At 41.0% G+C, this 19,163-nt stretch overlaps 1 protein-coding gene across 6 annotated transcripts in view; it reads left to right on the forward strand.

The window, feature by feature from the left end:
• Nucleotides 1–19,163, forward strand: part of lmo7a (LIM domain 7a) — a 241,740-nt gene that overhangs the window by 166,310 nt on the left and 56,267 nt on the right. For 4 of the 6 annotated variants that reach the window (XM_048532458.2, XM_059646496.1, XM_059646497.1 and 1 more), the window contains exons 6-9: nucleotides 3,453–3,483; nucleotides 8,275–8,388; nucleotides 13,473–13,671; nucleotides 14,221–14,476. In XM_048532458.2, coding sequence (XP_048388415.1) covers nucleotides 3,453–3,483; nucleotides 8,275–8,388; nucleotides 13,473–13,671; nucleotides 14,221–14,476 — 600 coding nt within the window. Of the gene's footprint in view, nucleotides 1–3,452; nucleotides 3,484–8,274; nucleotides 8,389–13,472; nucleotides 13,672–14,220; nucleotides 14,477–16,703; nucleotides 17,022–17,380; nucleotides 17,660–18,608; nucleotides 18,804–19,163 lie in introns of all 6 variants that reach the window. The other 2 variants (XM_048532457.2, XM_059646495.1) reach the window with 1 other exon arrangement.

Raw genomic sequence — 19,163 nt, forward strand, 5'->3', positions numbered from 1 at the left:
AGATTTGGGGATGCAAGTGCATACCTCTTTCAAATGCCATGATCAAGTACAGACAGCAGTCAAAAAGGCTAATGGAATGCAGGTCTTCAGTTCCAGTGGGCTGATGTATTGCAATGCAAACATTACACTGCATTTGCACAAACCCTTTCAGACACCACTTAAGAGTAGTGAGACTGGCACCACACCTTTAGGAAGGATGTTTTAGTTCTGGAGGGAGTTTAACACAGATTTACAAGGAAGATACATTAGATAAAATAGCCCTTTATTTTTAAGAATGTGGCAGGTTAAGGGACGATCTAATTCAGGTCTTCAGGATAATAACATGAAAAGAAAGGGTAGATAAATTATTTCCACTGGTTAAAGATTCCAGTACCAGTGGGAAAGTCTAATAATTAGAATCAGGCTATTCAGCAAAGATGTTAGAAAGCACTTCTACATGCAACGAGTAACGGAGGTTTGGGACGCTCTTCCTTAAATGGTAGTTGATGATGATTCAATTCTTATAGCCTTTTTTTGTATTAAGGAAAGGTATCAAGGTATATAGGCCGAAGGCAGGTGTATGGAATTGGGTCACAGATCAACCATGATCTTAATGAATGGCAGAGCAGGCTTGAGGGGCTGAATGGCGTTCTCCTGTTGCTGTGTTTCCAAGTGTTACCCCAGTTCTCGCTCTCTCTCAATCTGGGATGAGTTCACACCTCAGATGGGAATCAAACACAGACCTTCTAGCCTATAGGTAGAGACACTGCTACTGTACCACAGGACTCTCCTGGTTCTCTCTTACTCTTTGACTACTTGGTTTGAGAATGATTGATTATTAGTGATTTCAGCTGAAAACATCATGTCAGATTCCACGTAAAGACTGATGATGCATGGTGGGACCTTTCTCGTTGATGCTTATTGCCTAATGAACGACTGCCTATCTAATATCAACCTGTAAATGAATCAAAACTTTAACCTAAGTCAGTTCTTGCTTCTCTGTTTTCTTAATTCTATCAATCTTTCTGACTGCCAATATGGTCTAAATCCTGCAGTGGGATATTTATGTACATTGCTCGATCCAAGCCTAAAATTTTCTGTCCACTTCCACATATTAACAAAGAGCTGTCCATTGTCCACCCACAAGTCTGTTTTCACAGAACTACAGTGTTTTTTAGCTGTACTTTTAGACTTGACATTGGTAACCTCAGCTGGTCCCTCTGCTTTCACCCGCTGTAATGTTCATGTTATTCCAATGTACCTTGATTTCCTGCTGCACTAGTATCAGTGACATTTGTTGTTGCTCCCTAATGGCTCTTTGGAAGCTAGTTCAGGGTTGTTGCCTTCAATCACTGAACTCTCAGTCCGTGAATTCTGAACTGCATTTGTTCTTAAGCTCCACAGCTTCCTGCATCAACTGTAATTGCTTTCAAAGATGAGATGTGTCTCCATTGTATTGGCCTCTCCACCTCAGCTTAACTATTTCTATGCTCCACTCTTTCCTCATTCTTTTCTCCTTTCCCTCCTCCATTCCTTGTTCACTCTACACCTTATGTTTGCTTTTTTTTGTATCAGCCTTTCTGCCTCTCACTTCCAAAACCACCAACTTAATTCCTCTGTATTTTCCGTCAAAATCCTATTGATATTCTTTTAAACTCCCTTATTCTCACCCACTTGTTTCAATTTATTTGTTCATCTATTTTGCATAGTCCATTGCCCTTCTCCATTCTTTTAGTGATAGGTTTGCCATGCAGATTAATACACAAATGCAAGCTGTACTTTGTTGCAGGAAGTGATTTGCTTTAAAAATCAAGCGATTCAATTAGAGATAGTAGGAACAGCAGATGCTGGCGCCTGAGATAACAAGGTTTAGAGCAGGATGAACACAGGCCTAGCAACATCAGAGGAGCAGGAAGGCTGATGTTTCGGGTCTGGACCCTTCAGAAATAGGGGAGGGGATAGGGGCTCTGAAATAGAGAGAAGGGCAAGTGATGATGGAAGGTGGATAGAGGTGCAGATCGGTGGAGAGAAAACACAGGTCAAGGAGGTGGGGATGGAGTCAGTAAAGGTGAGTGTAGTTGGGATGGGGGTTGGTCAGTGAGGAGGGAGGAGCGGGCAGCTGGGAGGGAAGACGGACAGGTCAAGGGAGCGGGGATGAGGCACGTAGGTAGGAGGTGGGGGTTGATCAGTGAGGTGGGAGGAGCAGATAGGTAGGAGAAAAGATGGACAAGTCAAGCAGGCGAGGATGAGATGGGCTGGTATTAGGATAAGGTTGGGTGTGGGGAGACTTTGAAGCTTGTGAAGTCCACATTGAGACCATTAGGCTGGAGGGTTCCCAGGGGAATATGAGATGCTGTTCCTCCAGCCTTCAGGTGGCATCGTTGTGGCATTGGAGGAGGCCCAGGATGGACATGTCATCCAAGGAGAGGCGGGGGGGGGGGGCGCAGTTAAAGTGGTTTGTGACTGGGAGGTGTTGTTTGTCACGAACCAAGCATTGGTGCTCCACAAAGCGGTCTCCAAGCTATTCAATTACCCTCATTTATGCCTTGGGTATTTTATGTAAGTAGTGTTTGAGTTTTTCTATTGTAGCGATACTTGGATTGGCAATGGAATGGAGTTGGTTGATTGGTTGGAGTTAAAGTGGAATGTATTCAGGATTAGTTAAACATTTTTGGGCTTGAACTTCACCCCTCCGTGTCCTGACCCGAATCCCAACTTTGTATTTGAATATTGGCGAGATATCATCCCAGTTTAAGCCATCATACATTTATAAGGTAGGGCCATTCTTGAATTGACTGAGGATTGTCATCAAGCTGAAGTTACAACGTTGTTTCCTTTTGCCTCTATTATATATAAATATAAATATCGGTTAACATCAAAGCTGCAGCATTACATGTGTAGCAGTTTCAGCTGCATCCTAATTATTTTTGAGCATATATGTAATGAAATATTAAAAGTGCTGGTAATGGGATGAATGAAATGAGTTAAAACTAAACACATCAAGGTTGATTGGGCAACAGATGATTGCTGGTTCCTGCCTCTGGGACACACTCATTGAGATTCACAATCCTCATGGTCATTGCACACTAATTCAGAGTGAGTGACCTGAAAAGGCCACTGATTGGAAGCTTCTGTTGAGATCATAATGCACACCCTGATTTAGCTTTCAGAAGTAATGTCATCATTTTCATCAAAGAAATGAGGCATGCAGTTAAAATCAATTCAGTGAATTCTACTGATGTTCCTTGTCAAAATTTCTTTGGTAAATGATTGTTGTGCAGTCTTGCAAGTGCTTATTGCAGATTCAACTGACCTTTGCAACATCAGTGTGGCGTGCATTGTTTCATAGTGGCTCCCCAGTAGATGGAATAATAATGAAGTGATTAAAAATTGGAATGTATTTTAAGTGTGATCATTTTGAACTGGGGCTTTTCAAGGCGGTAATACTGGCTATATTATTTCAATTTCCACAGACTTGAAGAAAATCAGAGGAGGCTAAAAAATGTAAGTGATCTGCTGTTTACTTGACATCAAGCATGCTTGTTGTCACTGATGTTTTACACATTTATAGATTCTGAAAGTTTTTTGGCTCATACTTTGGGTTGGTACATTTATTTCAGTATAAAATCTTTTGATGAACTTTACCAATATCATGTTTTGAGTTGAATATCAGTACAGCCAGTGTGGAATTGTGGCATGACCTTAACTTTTATAGCTCGTTTAGCCACATTCTTTGCTTCTGTTTGATTTTGGAATTTTGTACCAAATTAGAACAAATTACAATTGGGGATGCTTTCTCAATCTTCAATGTCTTGACATTTCCAAAACAATGTTTCCTGTTACAAATAGTTTGTGACAGAGAAACAACTGTTCAATGGAAAGTGATTCCTACCACAAATGGATTTCCTGGGCACTTCATTTGGTTAAATGATTTTAATATTATTGGACTACCTTTTATTAATAACTCATATGTCTTTTAGAGTTTGGCATTTCTGCTTTGTCAAATAAGAAAGGTTTAGTGGTTTCTTTCTGACTACTTTTTTAAAGTAAGAGTTCACTTAATTTCCTTTTTAATAATTATAATTTAAAAAATAAAATCTGTTTATAGCGATGGTCATATTTGCCTTAATATTGCAATAGCTTCAAAATGAGTTAACTTTGGTTTTGTCCCATTTATAGGTTGGTCCGCTGTTGACTCTCTCAATGAGTTTTATTACTTCTGAGCTGATTTCCCATGCTGCCCTTGCTACTCTTCCAGTCCTCGCCCTTTGTAAGGTTGAGCATGAATAAAACACCACTAGTCCCAGCTCTCATTCAGTCCTGATCATTCTTATCCCCGTGTCTGCTAGCCTATGTTAGCTTCCAGTCCGTTGAAACCTTGATAAAATTCCCTTCCTCATGTTTAAATTTATCCCTGTCCATGTAACAACCTTAAGGCTTACATCCTTAGATTTCCGCATTTTGCCAACTTGAGTGTCTCTAATGCATCGTCTATTTTAATTGCCTCCTATAAGTGGCCATGACTTTAGCTTCCTGGGTCCTAAATACAAGCCCTCCTCAAATTCCTGTATTTCAAACCTCTCCTCCTGTAAGATACTCCTTCAAACCTACCTACAGCAAGAGATAACAAGGTGTAGATCTGGATGAACACAGCAGGCCAAGCAGCATAGGAAAACTTTGGTCATCTATCCTTATATCTCCTTATTTGGCCTGATATCACTTTTTGATACACTGCTGTGAAATATTTTGGAATGTCAATAGTGCTACATATAACCAAGTTTGTGTAATTTTTATCTGGTGGATGATGTATGAACATTAGCTCCATTTTATCTTAGGAACATGATGAATCAAACTCTTGATATTTATGTTCTTTTGAGAAAGATTTACTCTAAAAGTCTTCTAACTTTTGCATTGCTATGCATTTGCACTGCCTGGATAACAACATTTGAGGAATGTTTGACTCTCTCAAGACATCAAAAGCTAGGAATAGGAATAGTTCTCTTTGCATGCTAACCTGCTAGAATTTGCTACATAGTCTAGAAACAGCCTCTTGTCCTCAGCACAGCCATTTGTTACATATGGAGGGAGAATTGATAACACCCCTTTGTTGTGTATATTTATGTAGGGAATCTATAGACTACTATGGAAGCTCTGAAATGGCAATACCCTAATCAAAGTACAACAAAGTCAGTAGAGAATGGAGCTTCATTGACTGTGCTCCAATGATGTCTTTACCCTAGTTTAGAAATACACAATGTAACACACTAGGCATAAGTTAACAAGGATATTCTAAGCCCCATCTGCAATCTGGCATGGAGATGTCCCTTCCATTAAGATGATAACACAGAATCTGTGTGCTTTTAGAGTGAATAAATTCTTCATTGCCTCCGTCCCTAATCAAAGTTGCATTTTTCACCCCCCTCCCCCGACCCCAGCTGTGTTTTCAGTGTGACGGCAAGTGAAATAAAGTGGGGAGTTTGCCACTTTCCCACCCATTTTCACAGATCACCCCTGTAATGCAGTTGGGAGAGTAGGTGCTGAAATCACCCACCATTTGAAACTATAGTATCGAAGACCAATTGAGGTTGTTCAATGCTGAAATGACTCAGAACATGCTGTCCAACCCAAAATACTAAGACTTATGAAAGTTGGTAGGTTGATCTTGACTGCCTATATTAGCAATGGTGGGAACGAAGCCCAGGGAAGAAACATTTCACTTGGAGTGCCTTGTATACTTGGAGAAGACACCCCTGCCAACCTCCCAAGATGCCACCCCACCTTCCTTCTGTGCAGCTGACCTGATAGAAACTGACCCTCCGCCCCACTCTCATGCTCTGGCCCCATTCTAAAGTCCTGAGAGTCGGATAGATATGCCATGATCCTTTTTAACCCTCTTCCTGCAGTGCCTCCTGTGAGCTTCTGGTTCTGCATGCAAATTCAGTTCAGTCAGGGCTTTGAGAATGGTATGCACCTGACAAGCGGCAGATAACATATGAGGAAAAGGGATTAGCTCCATTGCTGTTGCAGAGAGCCAGTACAGACATGACAAGCCATATGGCTGGCTGCTCCAGTGCTGTAGCCATTCTCATTCTGTGAAAGTTCAGAGGACTCAGAGAGCTGATGGAATTTTCCTGTTGAAATGTGACCAAGGATATTGGAATGTGATTGTTAATGCTGACTTGATATTCTTATCCAGGGAGGTGAGAAGGACACCATTAATATTGGCCACTTGATTGACCAATAACAACTCAAAGGCTTATGGTAGTGATAAAAATTTGCAATTCAACGCCCCCCACCCCTCCTTCACTTGCTGGGGACACGAAAAGTCTACTTGCTGCATAACTTAAGAAAACATGTTCTATTAATTAGACTTAATGTTCTGGTTCTGTTCTGTATTGAAAGGCCTCTGGAGGTCATTGAGGTTTACAGCATGGAAACAGACCCTTCGGCCCAACTTATCCATACCACCCAGTTTTCACAATTAATCTAGCCCCATTTTCCTCATTTGGTCCATATTCCTCCATACCTATCCCATCTACCTACCTGTCCAAATGTTTTTAAATGACAAATTGCACTTGCCTCTGCCATTACCTCTGGCAGCTCATTCCCAACACTCACCACCCTCTCTCTGTGTGGGGGGGGGAAAAATTGCCCCTCTGGACACTTTTGTATCTTTCTCCCCCCTCACCTTAAACTTATGCTCTCTAGTTTTAAGACTGTCCTGCCATGGGGGAGAAACTGTTGGCTATCTACCTTATCTATGCCTGTCATGATTTTATAAACCTATATAAACCTCAACCTCCCCTGCTCCGGGGGAGACTAGTCCCAGCCTCGACTTATAACTAAAACCTTCCAGTCCGTGTAGCATCCAAACAAATGTTTTCTTCACTGTTTCTAATTTATTAATATCCTTTCTGTAATAGGGCAACCAGAACTACACTCAGTATTCTGGCTGTGGTCTTATGAGCATCTCATGCAGCTGCAACAAGATGCCCCAACTCTTGTACTCAGTCTTATGACCAGTGAAAGCAAGCATGCTTTTGACACGCTTGCTTTCATCAGTAAGATCCTCCAAAAGTTCTCTCTTTTTTCAAAATGTACAATATATTAAGCACCTCTAATCCTGGCCTTGTGGCCTGCTTTCCTTTTTAAGACTTTGTTGCAATCTGTTACCAGTCCTTGCTCGAATTTAATGTCTGTTTGGTTTTGATTTATTTCTCATCCTATTTTGTCACTAGCTTGATATATTTTCAACTTGTATCTTCACGGTCTCTTTTTATTTCAAGTTAATTCTAACCTCTATTTTCTTATTATTGCACATCTTCAAAGACCTTTAGGAGTATCACAAAAACATAAATAGGAGCTTGAGTAGGCCAGGTTCAAGCTTGCTGTGCTATCAGCAAAATCATGGCTGAGAGTCAACTTCAGATCCAGCACGTCCACATCCCTTCATTCCGCCGTATCCAAAAATGTATTGACTTCCTCCCTGAATGCATTCTATTTCTGTAAATCCAAATGCACAGCCTTTTGAAGTGAAGAAATTTATCCTCACCCCAGATTGTGTTCAAACCTGTAGATTCCCTAGTTGGGGGTAACATTTTCTCTGCATCTATATGGTTAACCCACTTAAGAATTTTAAGTGCTTCAGTAAGCCCATCTTCTAAATTCCAGGGAATATAGTGCTAGTTTTCTCAATCTCTCTGTGTAGGACAGTCCTGTCACCCAAACATCAATGTAGTTCATCCTTGGGTAAGGAAATGGGATTTCCACACTGTACGCTAGATGTATCAGAACTTTCCTGTATGATGGTCATTCACATGTTCAGTGGCCACCACTGTTGAGTGGCTAATTGACTAATGAGCCAGTCAGTGGAATTAATAGCTGACTGGCAAGCTTCTTAGCCGCCTTGCCAGTGAAGACCCACCTTTCCAGAATCTGGTACGGCTGAGTGCAAACGTTACTGCCCCCATTGACCTCGGTTTTAACGTTTGAAATGTTGTAAATTGACCAAGCTGGATGGACTCTAACTACAGTGCAATAAGTGAAGCTATTCATTTGAAAAGCTCAGACCTGAGGAATGGTGTGCTGGCTGACCTGGTATTTCTATCGTACGAAAAGACATCCTGTAGTGTTTGGTTATAATAGAATCCATTCAATGTATTTAATGGGAATAAGAACTAGCGTGGATTTATGAAACATATTTATGTTCCATAAATTTTCTTGAACAATGTTTCTTATTCATACATTCTTATCTTTCCATGTCAAATGTTTAAATGGAAAATGGCACGTTTACAGGTTCTGATCACAATATATTGGCTTGGTAGAAGAGCACAGCATGAGCCTCATTATAATGGACCGTACCTTAACCTGAAAGCATTTGAAGGGCTACTTGGGCAGACTCTGACGAAGGTGAGTTAGTTTACTAATCTGTAAATATTCAGGACAAGTCTAACTTAAAACAGAGAACAGTCAAATATTGATGGCACACCTACGTAATGCATGATGCGCACAATAGATTGGGAGCGGCAATCTGAGAAGCTGTTCACAAGTTGCAGATTTATGGGTAGGACATATGTAAGTCACCGGAATATTTTATGTGGATTGAGTTTGCCGCCTTTGTTGAGGAAAAGTTGGAGATAGAGAGGAAATGCATAATGTCTGAAAATTGTTTGCGTGTTCAAATGCTGTATACCAGGCACACAGCACTTCAGGGATCATGGATAAGAAATTATGTCCTTGCTTCTGGTTGCACAATTAGTAGTTAGTGGCTAATGAAGATTGATAATGTAGCAGTTAGGGTAGTTTTCAACAAAGGTGTAACCAGAGTGTCAGAAAAAATTTGCAGGTCTGGAGAGAGAAACAGTATTCATGCATAGAATCTTAAAGGAGCCTGAAGGATGTGGACTCGGTTTCACAATATAGTGGAACTACGTGAGAAGTCCACAGAGATCTAGGTCGACATTGGGAGTAGCTCATTGGAATTTTTAAGTTGCAGGCTACGAGCTGCGATTTTTCACTCGGCAATGCCAGTTGCCTGTTAAGGAGGATTTTTATGCACCTTTATTAACTGCACAGGAAAAGCCGGGGGACTGTAGACCAGTGTCTCTGATTGTCAGTGGTGGGCAAGTTCTTGGAGGGGATTCTGGGGGACAGGATTTACGTGTATTTGGAAAGGCAACAACTGATTAGGGATAGTCGACATGGCTTCATGCATGGGAAATTGTCTCTCGCTAACTTGATTTAGTTTTTTGAGGAAGGATCAAAGAGGATTGATGGCGGCAGGGCTGTGAACATGATCTATTGGACTTGAGGTTCCTCGTGGTAGACTGGCTAGCAAGGTTAGATCATATGGAATACAAGGAGAGCTAGCCATTTGGAAACACAACTGGCTTGAAGGTAGGAGAAGAGCTGGTGGTGAGGGTTGCTTTTCAGACTGGAGGCCTGTGACCGGCTGTGTGCCACAAGGATTGGTGCTGGGTCCGCTACTTTTTGTCATTTATATGAATGATTAGGTGTGAGCATAGGAAGAACGATTAGTAAGTTTGCAGATGACACCAAGATTGATGGTTTAGTGGACGTGAGGAAGCTTAAATCAGTACAATGGGACCCTGATCAGATGTGCCAATTGGGCGAGGGGTGGCAGATGGAGTTTAATTTAGATAAATGTGAGATGTTGCATGTTGGAAAGGCAAATCAGGACAGGACTTACACACTTAATGGCAAGGTCCTGGGGAGTGTTGCTGAACAAGGAGACCTTGGAATACATGTTCACAGCTCCTTGAAAGTGAAGCCACAGGTAGATGAGATAGTGAAGGTGGTATTTGGTATGCTTGTCTTTATTGGTCAGTGCATTGAGTATAGGAGTTGGGAGATCATATTGTGGCTGTACAAGACATTGGTCAGGCCATTTTTGGAGTTCTGCATTCAATTCTGGTCACCCTGTTGTAGGAAGTATGCTGTGCAACTTCAAAGGGTTCAGAAAAGATTTACCAGGATGTTGCCAGTGTTGGAGGGTTTGAGCTATAAGGTTGGGGCTATTTTCCTTGGAGCATTGAAGGTTTATTGAGATTTATAAAATCAGGAAGGGCATGCGTAGATTGAATCGACAAGGTCTTTTCCCGGGGGCAAGTGTTCTTTAGTTTTGCCAGTGTGGAGAGACAGACTGTTTTCATTGTGCCACATCACCAAGCCCTCCATCTCCCTTCTGCTTGACTATTTTGAGCAGACCCCAAAACTGGAGGGCATAAGTTTAAGGTAAGAGGGGGAAAGATTTAAAAGGGACCTGAAGGGCAACTTTTTCAGAGGGTGATGTGTGTATGGAATGAGCTGCCAGAGGGAAGTGGTGGAGCTTGGTATATTTACAACATTCAAAAGGCACCTGGATGGGTATATGGACAGGAAGGGTTTAGAAGGAGACGGGCCAAATGCTGGCAAATACAACCAGACTAATTTAGAAAAACTGGTGTGGACATGTTGGATTTAAGGATCTGTTTCCATGCTGTACAATTCTATGACTCTATCTCTGTATTACTTGCTGTTAGGAAACCAGGCACCTAAAGATATAAATATGGAAGACAGAAGGTGATCTGGTGACTTCAGTTTGCTGTTTGCTCCAAAGGACCCTGCATGTTCAACAGCAAGCATCAACATGTCAGGGCACACTATGTACACCAGCCAGATGCACATTGGTATCTGACGTGTGCCAGCCTCCAAGAACCCTCATGCAACATCTCCAATCCAGTTAGAGAATACTTCTGTATTTCAGCGGTGCACTTTGGGATGTAACCTCAATGATATTGTAATGCTCCAGCTAGGACACTGTCCTTGGGGACACACACACGACTCATCAACTGCATCCACTAAGGTCCATGCTGTTTGTGTGCTCTTTTAGTGCTCACTCACTATGCGCCTTCCTGGAAACTTGCCGAGTCCATGCCTCGTTTTGCCTTTTTGTGCCTTGTCCTGGCTGAGGGACAAGGCACATTTCTGCCCTATGGTGTACTGTTTTCTTCCTGGAAGGAGAGGGGAGGTTATTATGAGAGATGGAGGTGAATAGGTCCAGCTGTTCTTCTTGGTGCAGGTGGGGAGGTGTCTAGTGTGAGTGAGCAAGCAGCACAGAGGACATGCAGTGTTAGTGGTATCAGGTGTTGGCGTGGGTGATGGTAAGGGAGGGAAGCTGTTGCAGGCCATAGTAAGAATAGTAGGACATGAGGCTTGATCGGAGGTGGATGCAAAAGGAGAGAGAGTGCGAGATAATGGAGAGAAGGTGGCACTAGTGCTTGTGGACAGGAGGAGATTATTGACCCTCTGTACAGTGCTGAGCATTCCTTTAGACTGCTTTAACTCTGGTTCCAACATTGGATTGGGCTGACATGGTCTGGTGCCATGGCTTCCACTGCTACTCATTGGGGAAACTGAAGTCCTATCTGTGCACACCCATCAATCAGGACCTTAAGGTCCCTACCTGCGAAACAGGGCATCGATTTCCCCCAAAACCTATGTCTGCCACATTAGGGGTAAATGTCAGGAACCGTACAGGGTGGCTAAGTGTTTATCCAGGTGTAGACCAACCTTTTAAAGATGGTGCTAGTCCATTCTTAGATATTCTGGCAGTGGTGAGTTGTTCCAGGTATAGCCGGTGGTCAAATAGGGATACAATTGGATGAGAGGGTTGGGTAGGTGACACATGAGGTAAATTTGTTAAATTGCGCCAGAAGCCATCTGTAAAACTTGACAAAATTGACCCTTTGCCAAAAATTAGTTTCAGCCTTGTGGCCCTTGCATAGAATCCCCACAATACTGAAAGAAGCCATCTGGCCCACTGGGTCCACGCTAACGTTTCTGAAGAGCATCCCACCCAGACTTGCCCCGCTCCTGTAACATCGCGGTTACCATTGCTTATTCACCTAACCTTACATACCTTGTGGCCTGAGAGGAAACCAGAGCATCTGGAGAAAAGCCACACAAACTCCGTAATAAGGCTTGAACCGAGCATGGGTCCCTGGCACTGAGGCTGCAGTGCTAACCACTGATCCACCATACCACTTGGTGACAGACCCAAAAATATCACAGGCATTAACAGTCAATACAGAGTCTTGGGAAGAGCAGAGGAGACGGTGAAAATGCAAATATGTGATTGTGTGGATGGCAGGAGAAATTACATCATGAGGGATGACAGTGCAAGATGAAAGTGATAGAAATGGAAGTAAAGAAGCAAGAAGAGGGCCTTAGTTGTTGAATCTGGGATTTAGTCCAGACCATGGAAATGTCAGGCCTAATCTTCAAGCTGCCACAGAGTTTTACTGGACAACTGTTGAAGGCTGAGCACAAATGTCAGCAGGGTGGAACAGCTGTTTAATTTGGCAAGTGACCAGAAACCTTGGGATCACACCTAAAAGTGATGATTTTAAGGACATATGCAAAAGAAACAAGGGTGATGTGAGGAAGAAAGGTTTATCACTCAGAAATCACATAGAATGCACTGTCTGGAAATGTGGTTGAGGCAGATTTAACTCAGCGTTCAAGAGGTCTTTAGGTTATTATATGGATTAAAATAGTATTCAAGTGAGTGGGGGAAAAAGTAGGAGATTGGCTGTAAGTAATGATGTGTGTTTGAAGAGTTGGTGCAGGCACAATGGGCTGAATGGTCTCCTTCTGTATTATCATAATCCTTGTGATATTTGCATACTGAATGGAGATTCAAGAGCAATCAACCAATCTGCATTTAGAGTCTCCGCTGTAGAGGAGGTGATGGATGTAGTGTTATAAGGGAGCGATTGCAGCTATGAGTGTTGCTGAGTCCTAGGCAACCACTTGGCAATGAAAGTGGGATTTTCTGATGCATTTACGAGCGGTGTCAACATAGCCTTCAGAGGGTCTTCACTAATTTCGGTATTCTTGCTGTATTAATAAATAAATAAAAGCAGCATTGAAACAATGATTACTCTTTTCCTGACCTGGAGAATTTCATCACCTTTTTTCAGCTTTGGTATCATTTGAATTCAAATTTGTGTTATGTCAATAGAATGCCCACTTATGATGCAGATTTGGTGTCCTTATCCATGAACCGAAAAACCCAGGTTCAAGTCCCACCTGTTCCAGAGGGCCCCTGGGTAATAACATACTGATCAGGAAAATGGGATAAATTTTTTAAAAATGCAACCTTGACAGCTATCTGCAGAAAAGGCCAGTTCACCAATGCATTGCAGTAGGGTTAAACTGCTCCTGTATGCCACCCAGTGTCCAGTGTATAAACATGTAAAACATGGCAGCAAGTCTGTTATCTTCCAACCAAGTTTGTATGATTTGGGAGATGAATCAACTGTAAAAATAACATACAGTAATTGGTGACGATGATGCTGGGCAGGATCTAAGTTTGCTTGTGGCACAGCTTGACGCAAATAGACTTGCACCTTCTGATCAGAGGAAAGAGCTGATGTGAATGAAAACTTTCATGTACTGGGGCAACATTTGAGTCTTAAATCCCACTTTAGGCACTTGTGGACTCTGGCAGTCTGAAACGCAGTGGACGAGACAGTGGATACTGTGATATCTGGTGTACGGAAAGGAATGAGTCAATATCGCCACAGCGCAGGCATAGAAGAGACGATTCACTTGATAGTTTAGACTCACTTGGGTCAAAGTCCATCGCCAGTCTTTCATCAGACATAACATTAAAAGGCAGTAGTGAAGGTAAGTCTAGTTTACTGTCAGCGTTCAGTCATGGACATGTTTTGGAGGGAACCACGTGTTGGTCATCCATGTGTGACCTATCCCCTTTGGAAAAATAATTTGGTGATGGCTCTCTTTATCACTGAAGTGAAATTGATAACCATACAAAAATAATGGTAAATTTCTCGTCCAGACTTCTTGCTATGTTATGAACCAAAATGCCATGGGGATGTCACAGAGCCACTGGCGTTCTATTGCATTTTGTTTCTCTCTCGTGGAATATTTTGCCTGATTAAAAGAATTGACAGCATTTATCACTTGAGTGAAAATAATTTTTGGACCAAGGACATATAGTCTATTAATAGATTTCCAAAATTGGCTCGATGATTACTGTCAATGATCTGTGAACCTCTAGACAAAGTGTTCCAAAGGAAACTAATATAGGTATCATGTGTTGGGCAGTAGCAAAACACATTTGGAAGTTGGGAGTCGCAGCAGTGAAGTTTGAAGAAATAACTGAGAAACTACAGGTTTGGAATGATGTTTTTCTTCAACTCCTTGTTGCTTTAGGTGGTGGGAGTGACGTTGAGTCAGACTATCTAAACAACAAGACCATGGATGGAGCAAAGAATGACATGTCACTTCGCAGGACCTCCACTTCTGAGTGTAAGCCTGTTGTGCCCTACAACCAATTCCTGCCAACAAAAAGCAAACCTGCAACTTATGTTCCAGCTCCACTGAAGAAAAAGCGAGCGGAAAGACATGAAGATAACAGAAGAAGTTGGGCAAGCCCAGTGTTTACAGAAAATGATGGAACGTTTTCAAGGTACTTTGGTTTTATGAAACTGCTTGTATTTTTCAGTAGTTAGCACTTGATTATGACTGCATACAGGCAAGCTCATTGGAAAAAAGAAGTGACATATCCAAATTATTGCATAGGTTTTGCTTTTCCAAATGCTATTCAGCTAATTTCATTGTCAAGTAGATGTATTGTGGAAAGTTATATTTTCCTCGCATTATCAAGCATGGACAGAATTTGAATATACAACAATAAAAATGTGTTTATAAAGATATCAAGTAGCAAGCTTGGATGAGAATGGCGTTTGCAGCTAGGCTTCTGAATGGACCTTGCTAAATCCAGCTATATTAAGGGTGGAAATTTACTGGAGGGACAGGATGCAATGTGTTAATTGTATCATTGGCTGTCTGAAGATGGTAACTGTTGGTCAAGTTAGTATGTAGGGAAAAGTTAATGTGATCAGTCTCAATAAACACCTGGCTTGGATAGGATTATTGATCATTCAGGAACTCAAATCTGCTCCATCTTTCTCTTAGTGGCTTATCTATTGGCTTCATTTGCCCACTTCGTGGGCAAAAAAACAAAGTGCAAAAGGTATTTCTGAGTTTCACTTGTAACGGCCTGACTCCATTGTTAAGTTTCTGCCAAGTTAATCAGGATTTAACTCAAAATGAAGTAGTTTCCTGAACTACTATGTCTCATCCCCTAATAATTTTAAATTCCCTAGTTATTGCTCCTCCGATCTTTTAAAATGACATAGTCTACATGCAGAGTTTCCAATGTCAGTCCTCAAATTAATCCCCTAATCCTTGGTATAATTTTGGTAAACCTGTACTTTATCTCATCCAAGACCAGTAAATACTTCCTGAGGTTTGCAACCCAATACTGAAGGCACTGCATGAAGTGGAGCCTGACCGAGGTTTTGCACAATAGAAGCATCACTTCCTTAATATGGAATTCCAACTTCCTTGAGGTTAAAAAGCTAGCATTCTTAAGGATTTTGGTCATTGTGTATAGTGGTGTATTGGCTCTAAGTGAATTGTGCACTTGGTCTTACAAATAAACTGGTCCTGCAAGAAGGAATCGTCCGTGATATTTAAGTGTTTAGTATGTTTATTAGTTCAGTTACGAATTATTAAATCATTTTCATTAATTTTTCCTTCAGTAAAGGAATCATTATTTCCAGATTTAATTCTATGCTGCATTTTAAAAAAAACTCATTACATTCCCAGGTAAAATTCCAGCCTCACTTTTTTAGCTTTATTTAGTAATGGTAAAGAAAATGACCTTCATGGTTGCCAAGCAAACATGAAAAGATCATCAGTAGTCTGTATTGGTTGCCTTGACAACAATGGTACTGCGATGGACAGGACTGAAAGAAACCATTTTGGTCCATCCGGCTGACCTTTTGAACATTCTCTGGTAAGCGTTTCAAGAAAAGCAGACTTCCTGTCTGTTCACCTTGAAGTGTTCAGTAAACAGTGCCAAGTTTAATAATCTACTAAACTCTGACAACCTAGAACCATGTGTTTATCAGTAACATGCACCTCTAAGCGCAGTGACCACCACCTCATCTTCCCCACCCCCTGCCCCCGCAAAAGAAAGCCATTCCGTTCCAGTTTTCCTGCTTCATCCATTTATTTTCCTCCTTTGTGAAACTGGTGCTAAATGCTCGCTGCTATTAATTATTTTGCCGTTTTTTGCTTGCTCAGGACAATGCTTTGTTTCTTTGCTACAAACATTTTAACTCATTTTCCCTTTCCCTTTCATTCCATGAGAGCATTATTACTTAAACTCCTGCCTTCTACCGTATCCCAGACATGCCCATTTGTTCTTCCAACAATCATCCCTTTCCAGTGGTTTATAACCCATTGTGTTCTGCCCTCCCTCAGATCATGAGACAATTTCTGTTTGAATCAAAATATTAACTTTTTTCATAGATGCTGCCAGATCCAGCACTTTTTATTTGAGTTCCAGCATCCTCAGTGTCTTGCTTTTCTTTTCAGCAAGATTCCTTATTTTGAGAGGGTCTGAGAAAGAAAAGTAAACCTGATAACATAACGTTACGCTGTCATCTCGCTGATGTCAGAACTTGAATTGCTAAGTGCTGCAGTGAATTTGTTTTTCTACATATTAGCTGTGATCAGACTCGCTGGAACAAAAGGCCTAATTCTGCTTCATATCCTATGATCTTAATGTTGTGTGCTACTTGAATCTCATTTAGTTCAATCCAAATTTTCTTACTTGGCTTCAGTAGAAAAGAGAAATCTCTGAAGGATGAAACCGTTGCTGATGACGTGGGTACATGTAAACCTTCGACAAAAGGTGATGGTGGATCATCTGAAGAATTACCACATGTTTACTCTGACTCTGATTCTGGATCAGATAATGAAAGAAGGGAGCCTGATCCCTTGCTGGACGACTTTGCACGTCGGAAATTTGGTACACCCCTTGGTTTTGTAAGGCACACGCCTCTTCGACTGGACAAAACTTTACCAGTGCCGCCTTGTCAAGCTTCTCCTTCAACTGAGAGCTTCACTCCTTTAGTAGAAGAGAACGAGAAATCTGGAAGGTCAGAGATGCTTATAGCATGTGCTTTCAAGTACAGCTTTACAAGCTTCAGTGGTTGTCAGATTAACTTAAAGAAAATTATACCATTTGCATTTCACTTACAAAGCATTTCATACTTCCCATCAGCAATCATAATATTGAAAACATTTGCTCGTGTTGTGCATTATAACATGCTAAATCAGTAAATGCCTCTGCAGCCAATGAAATAGTTTTGTCTATCTGTGCAAAACTAACACATACTACTGTCGTATTAGCTTAATGTACAAGCTCTTTGGAAAAACAACATAGCATGTTACTTTGTCTGCTATGTGTATATTCTGGCAGATAAACCTTTATGATACAGGATGTTTCTAACAATAGCCAAAAGCAGCCAAGTGTCTGTGTGGTGAATGAAGAATCCGCAAAAGCTCCCCAACCACTTTGGGATGAATCCGCTTCTGAGGAAGAACAAGATGCCAGTCCGGACATTGAAAAGGATGACCTGTTCACACGTAAACTGAACCCAATGTTACCAGTGAAAAGTGTGACCTTTGATAGATTCCTACCAAAGAATTGGACTGCAAAGGAAGAACAACAATGGAGACAAATCCAGTTGGGTTCTCGAAGCAGACCTTGGTATAAGGAGCTTCAGTACATCAGGTTTGTCTTTACCTGAGACAGTAGCATTTACTGTGGAGATTTGTCTGTAGATCAATTATTCATGATCACTTGCACAAGATGTGATCCACAGTTCATTAACAGCACTAGCTGCCTTGGATTTGAACTTAATCTAGCCCAACACTTCACTGCAGTTTTGAAGGTGTGCTGTATTGTCAGAAATACTGTCTTTCAAATGAGACATTAAACTAAGCCCCTCTTTTACCTTGTCTAAGTATTTGAAGAAGGCCAAGGGTGATTCTGATATTGGAATAGTGACAACAGTTCAAAGGTCCTTTATTTTTGCACATGTGATGTCCTGAGGTTCTGAAAGATGCTTTATAAATGCAGTTTCATTCTGCATTTCTATTAAGGCCTTTATTTGTGAGTACTTTATTAACTCAAATTTAGCCTGGTTTATTGTACTACCTTTTTCTGCTTTTCTTTTAACATTTTCCCTTTTTTTGGTTAAGACATTCCTGTGGCAGTTCTGGAATCTTTTGATTCACTAAATTTAGGAAATGTATGCAGTGCTTGGTTGACACAATGGTGTCAGGAACGACTGTTAGGAGATAAACCAAAATAATTGGAATTTAAGCAATCTGTAATCCAAGAATTTCAATTGAACAAAGGATTTGGATCACTAGATATTTGATTGGATTTTGGATGTTAAAGTTCATGCTCATGATTTCTTCATGAGTGCTTAATTTTCTTTCGTAAATTGAGTTTTAAAGAATTTGGTTTGAAGCTTGTTGACTGTGAAATTGTAATGAAGAAAACATTACTTCTGCAAAATAAAATTTGCAAAAGTAGGCAGCTACTTCACCTTTTAAACTAATTGTAATTTGGTACGTCTTGATTTTAAGTATCTTGCTGGTAACCTTGACCTATCTTTGCTTTTTACTTTCCCTCTGATTCTCTTTTCCCACTGTTCGGCTATCCCAACTTGCAGAAGGAAGCCGTCTGAGTTGCAAGAGGATGCCAACTACTTCACCATTAACAAAGCTAGCTCTGAAAAGACACAGGAGTCCGACACTGAACATTGCTGTAGGGATGATTCACAGCCTAACACACACACTATAAAATCTGCAGCATCTGTCTGCCGAGGATGGGTGGCAGGTGTCACTCGCACTATAGATGAACAAAGGTTGCTGTTTATGTATTATTCCTAAATAGACCAACAATTAGCGCTCATTGCATTGGTTTATTTTGCTTTGTTTTAAAAATAAATTGATGCGGCTTCTATGCTTGAGCATTTCACATTTCATATTTCATCAATTCTTGTTAGATCAAATCTGAAATTAATAAAGCAGCATATAAAAGATCTTAAGTTATTGCTGGCTGGATAGCACTTACAAGAGTTAAATTAATGTGCTACATTGCAGTTACTAAATTTCAATCATGTGCTGGGCTGCGACTGCTATATTTAATGAGAAACTGCTTCCTTTAAACTGGATGCTACTTTGGTGATTTAAGGACAATTACCTAGCTCCTTTTAATATAAAAA

This window comes from Stegostoma tigrinum, chromosome 6, assembly GCF_030684315.1.
Source record: "Stegostoma tigrinum isolate sSteTig4 chromosome 6, sSteTig4.hap1, whole genome shotgun sequence".
NCBI classification, from domain to species: domain Eukaryota; kingdom Metazoa; phylum Chordata; class Chondrichthyes; order Orectolobiformes; family Stegostomatidae; genus Stegostoma; species Stegostoma tigrinum.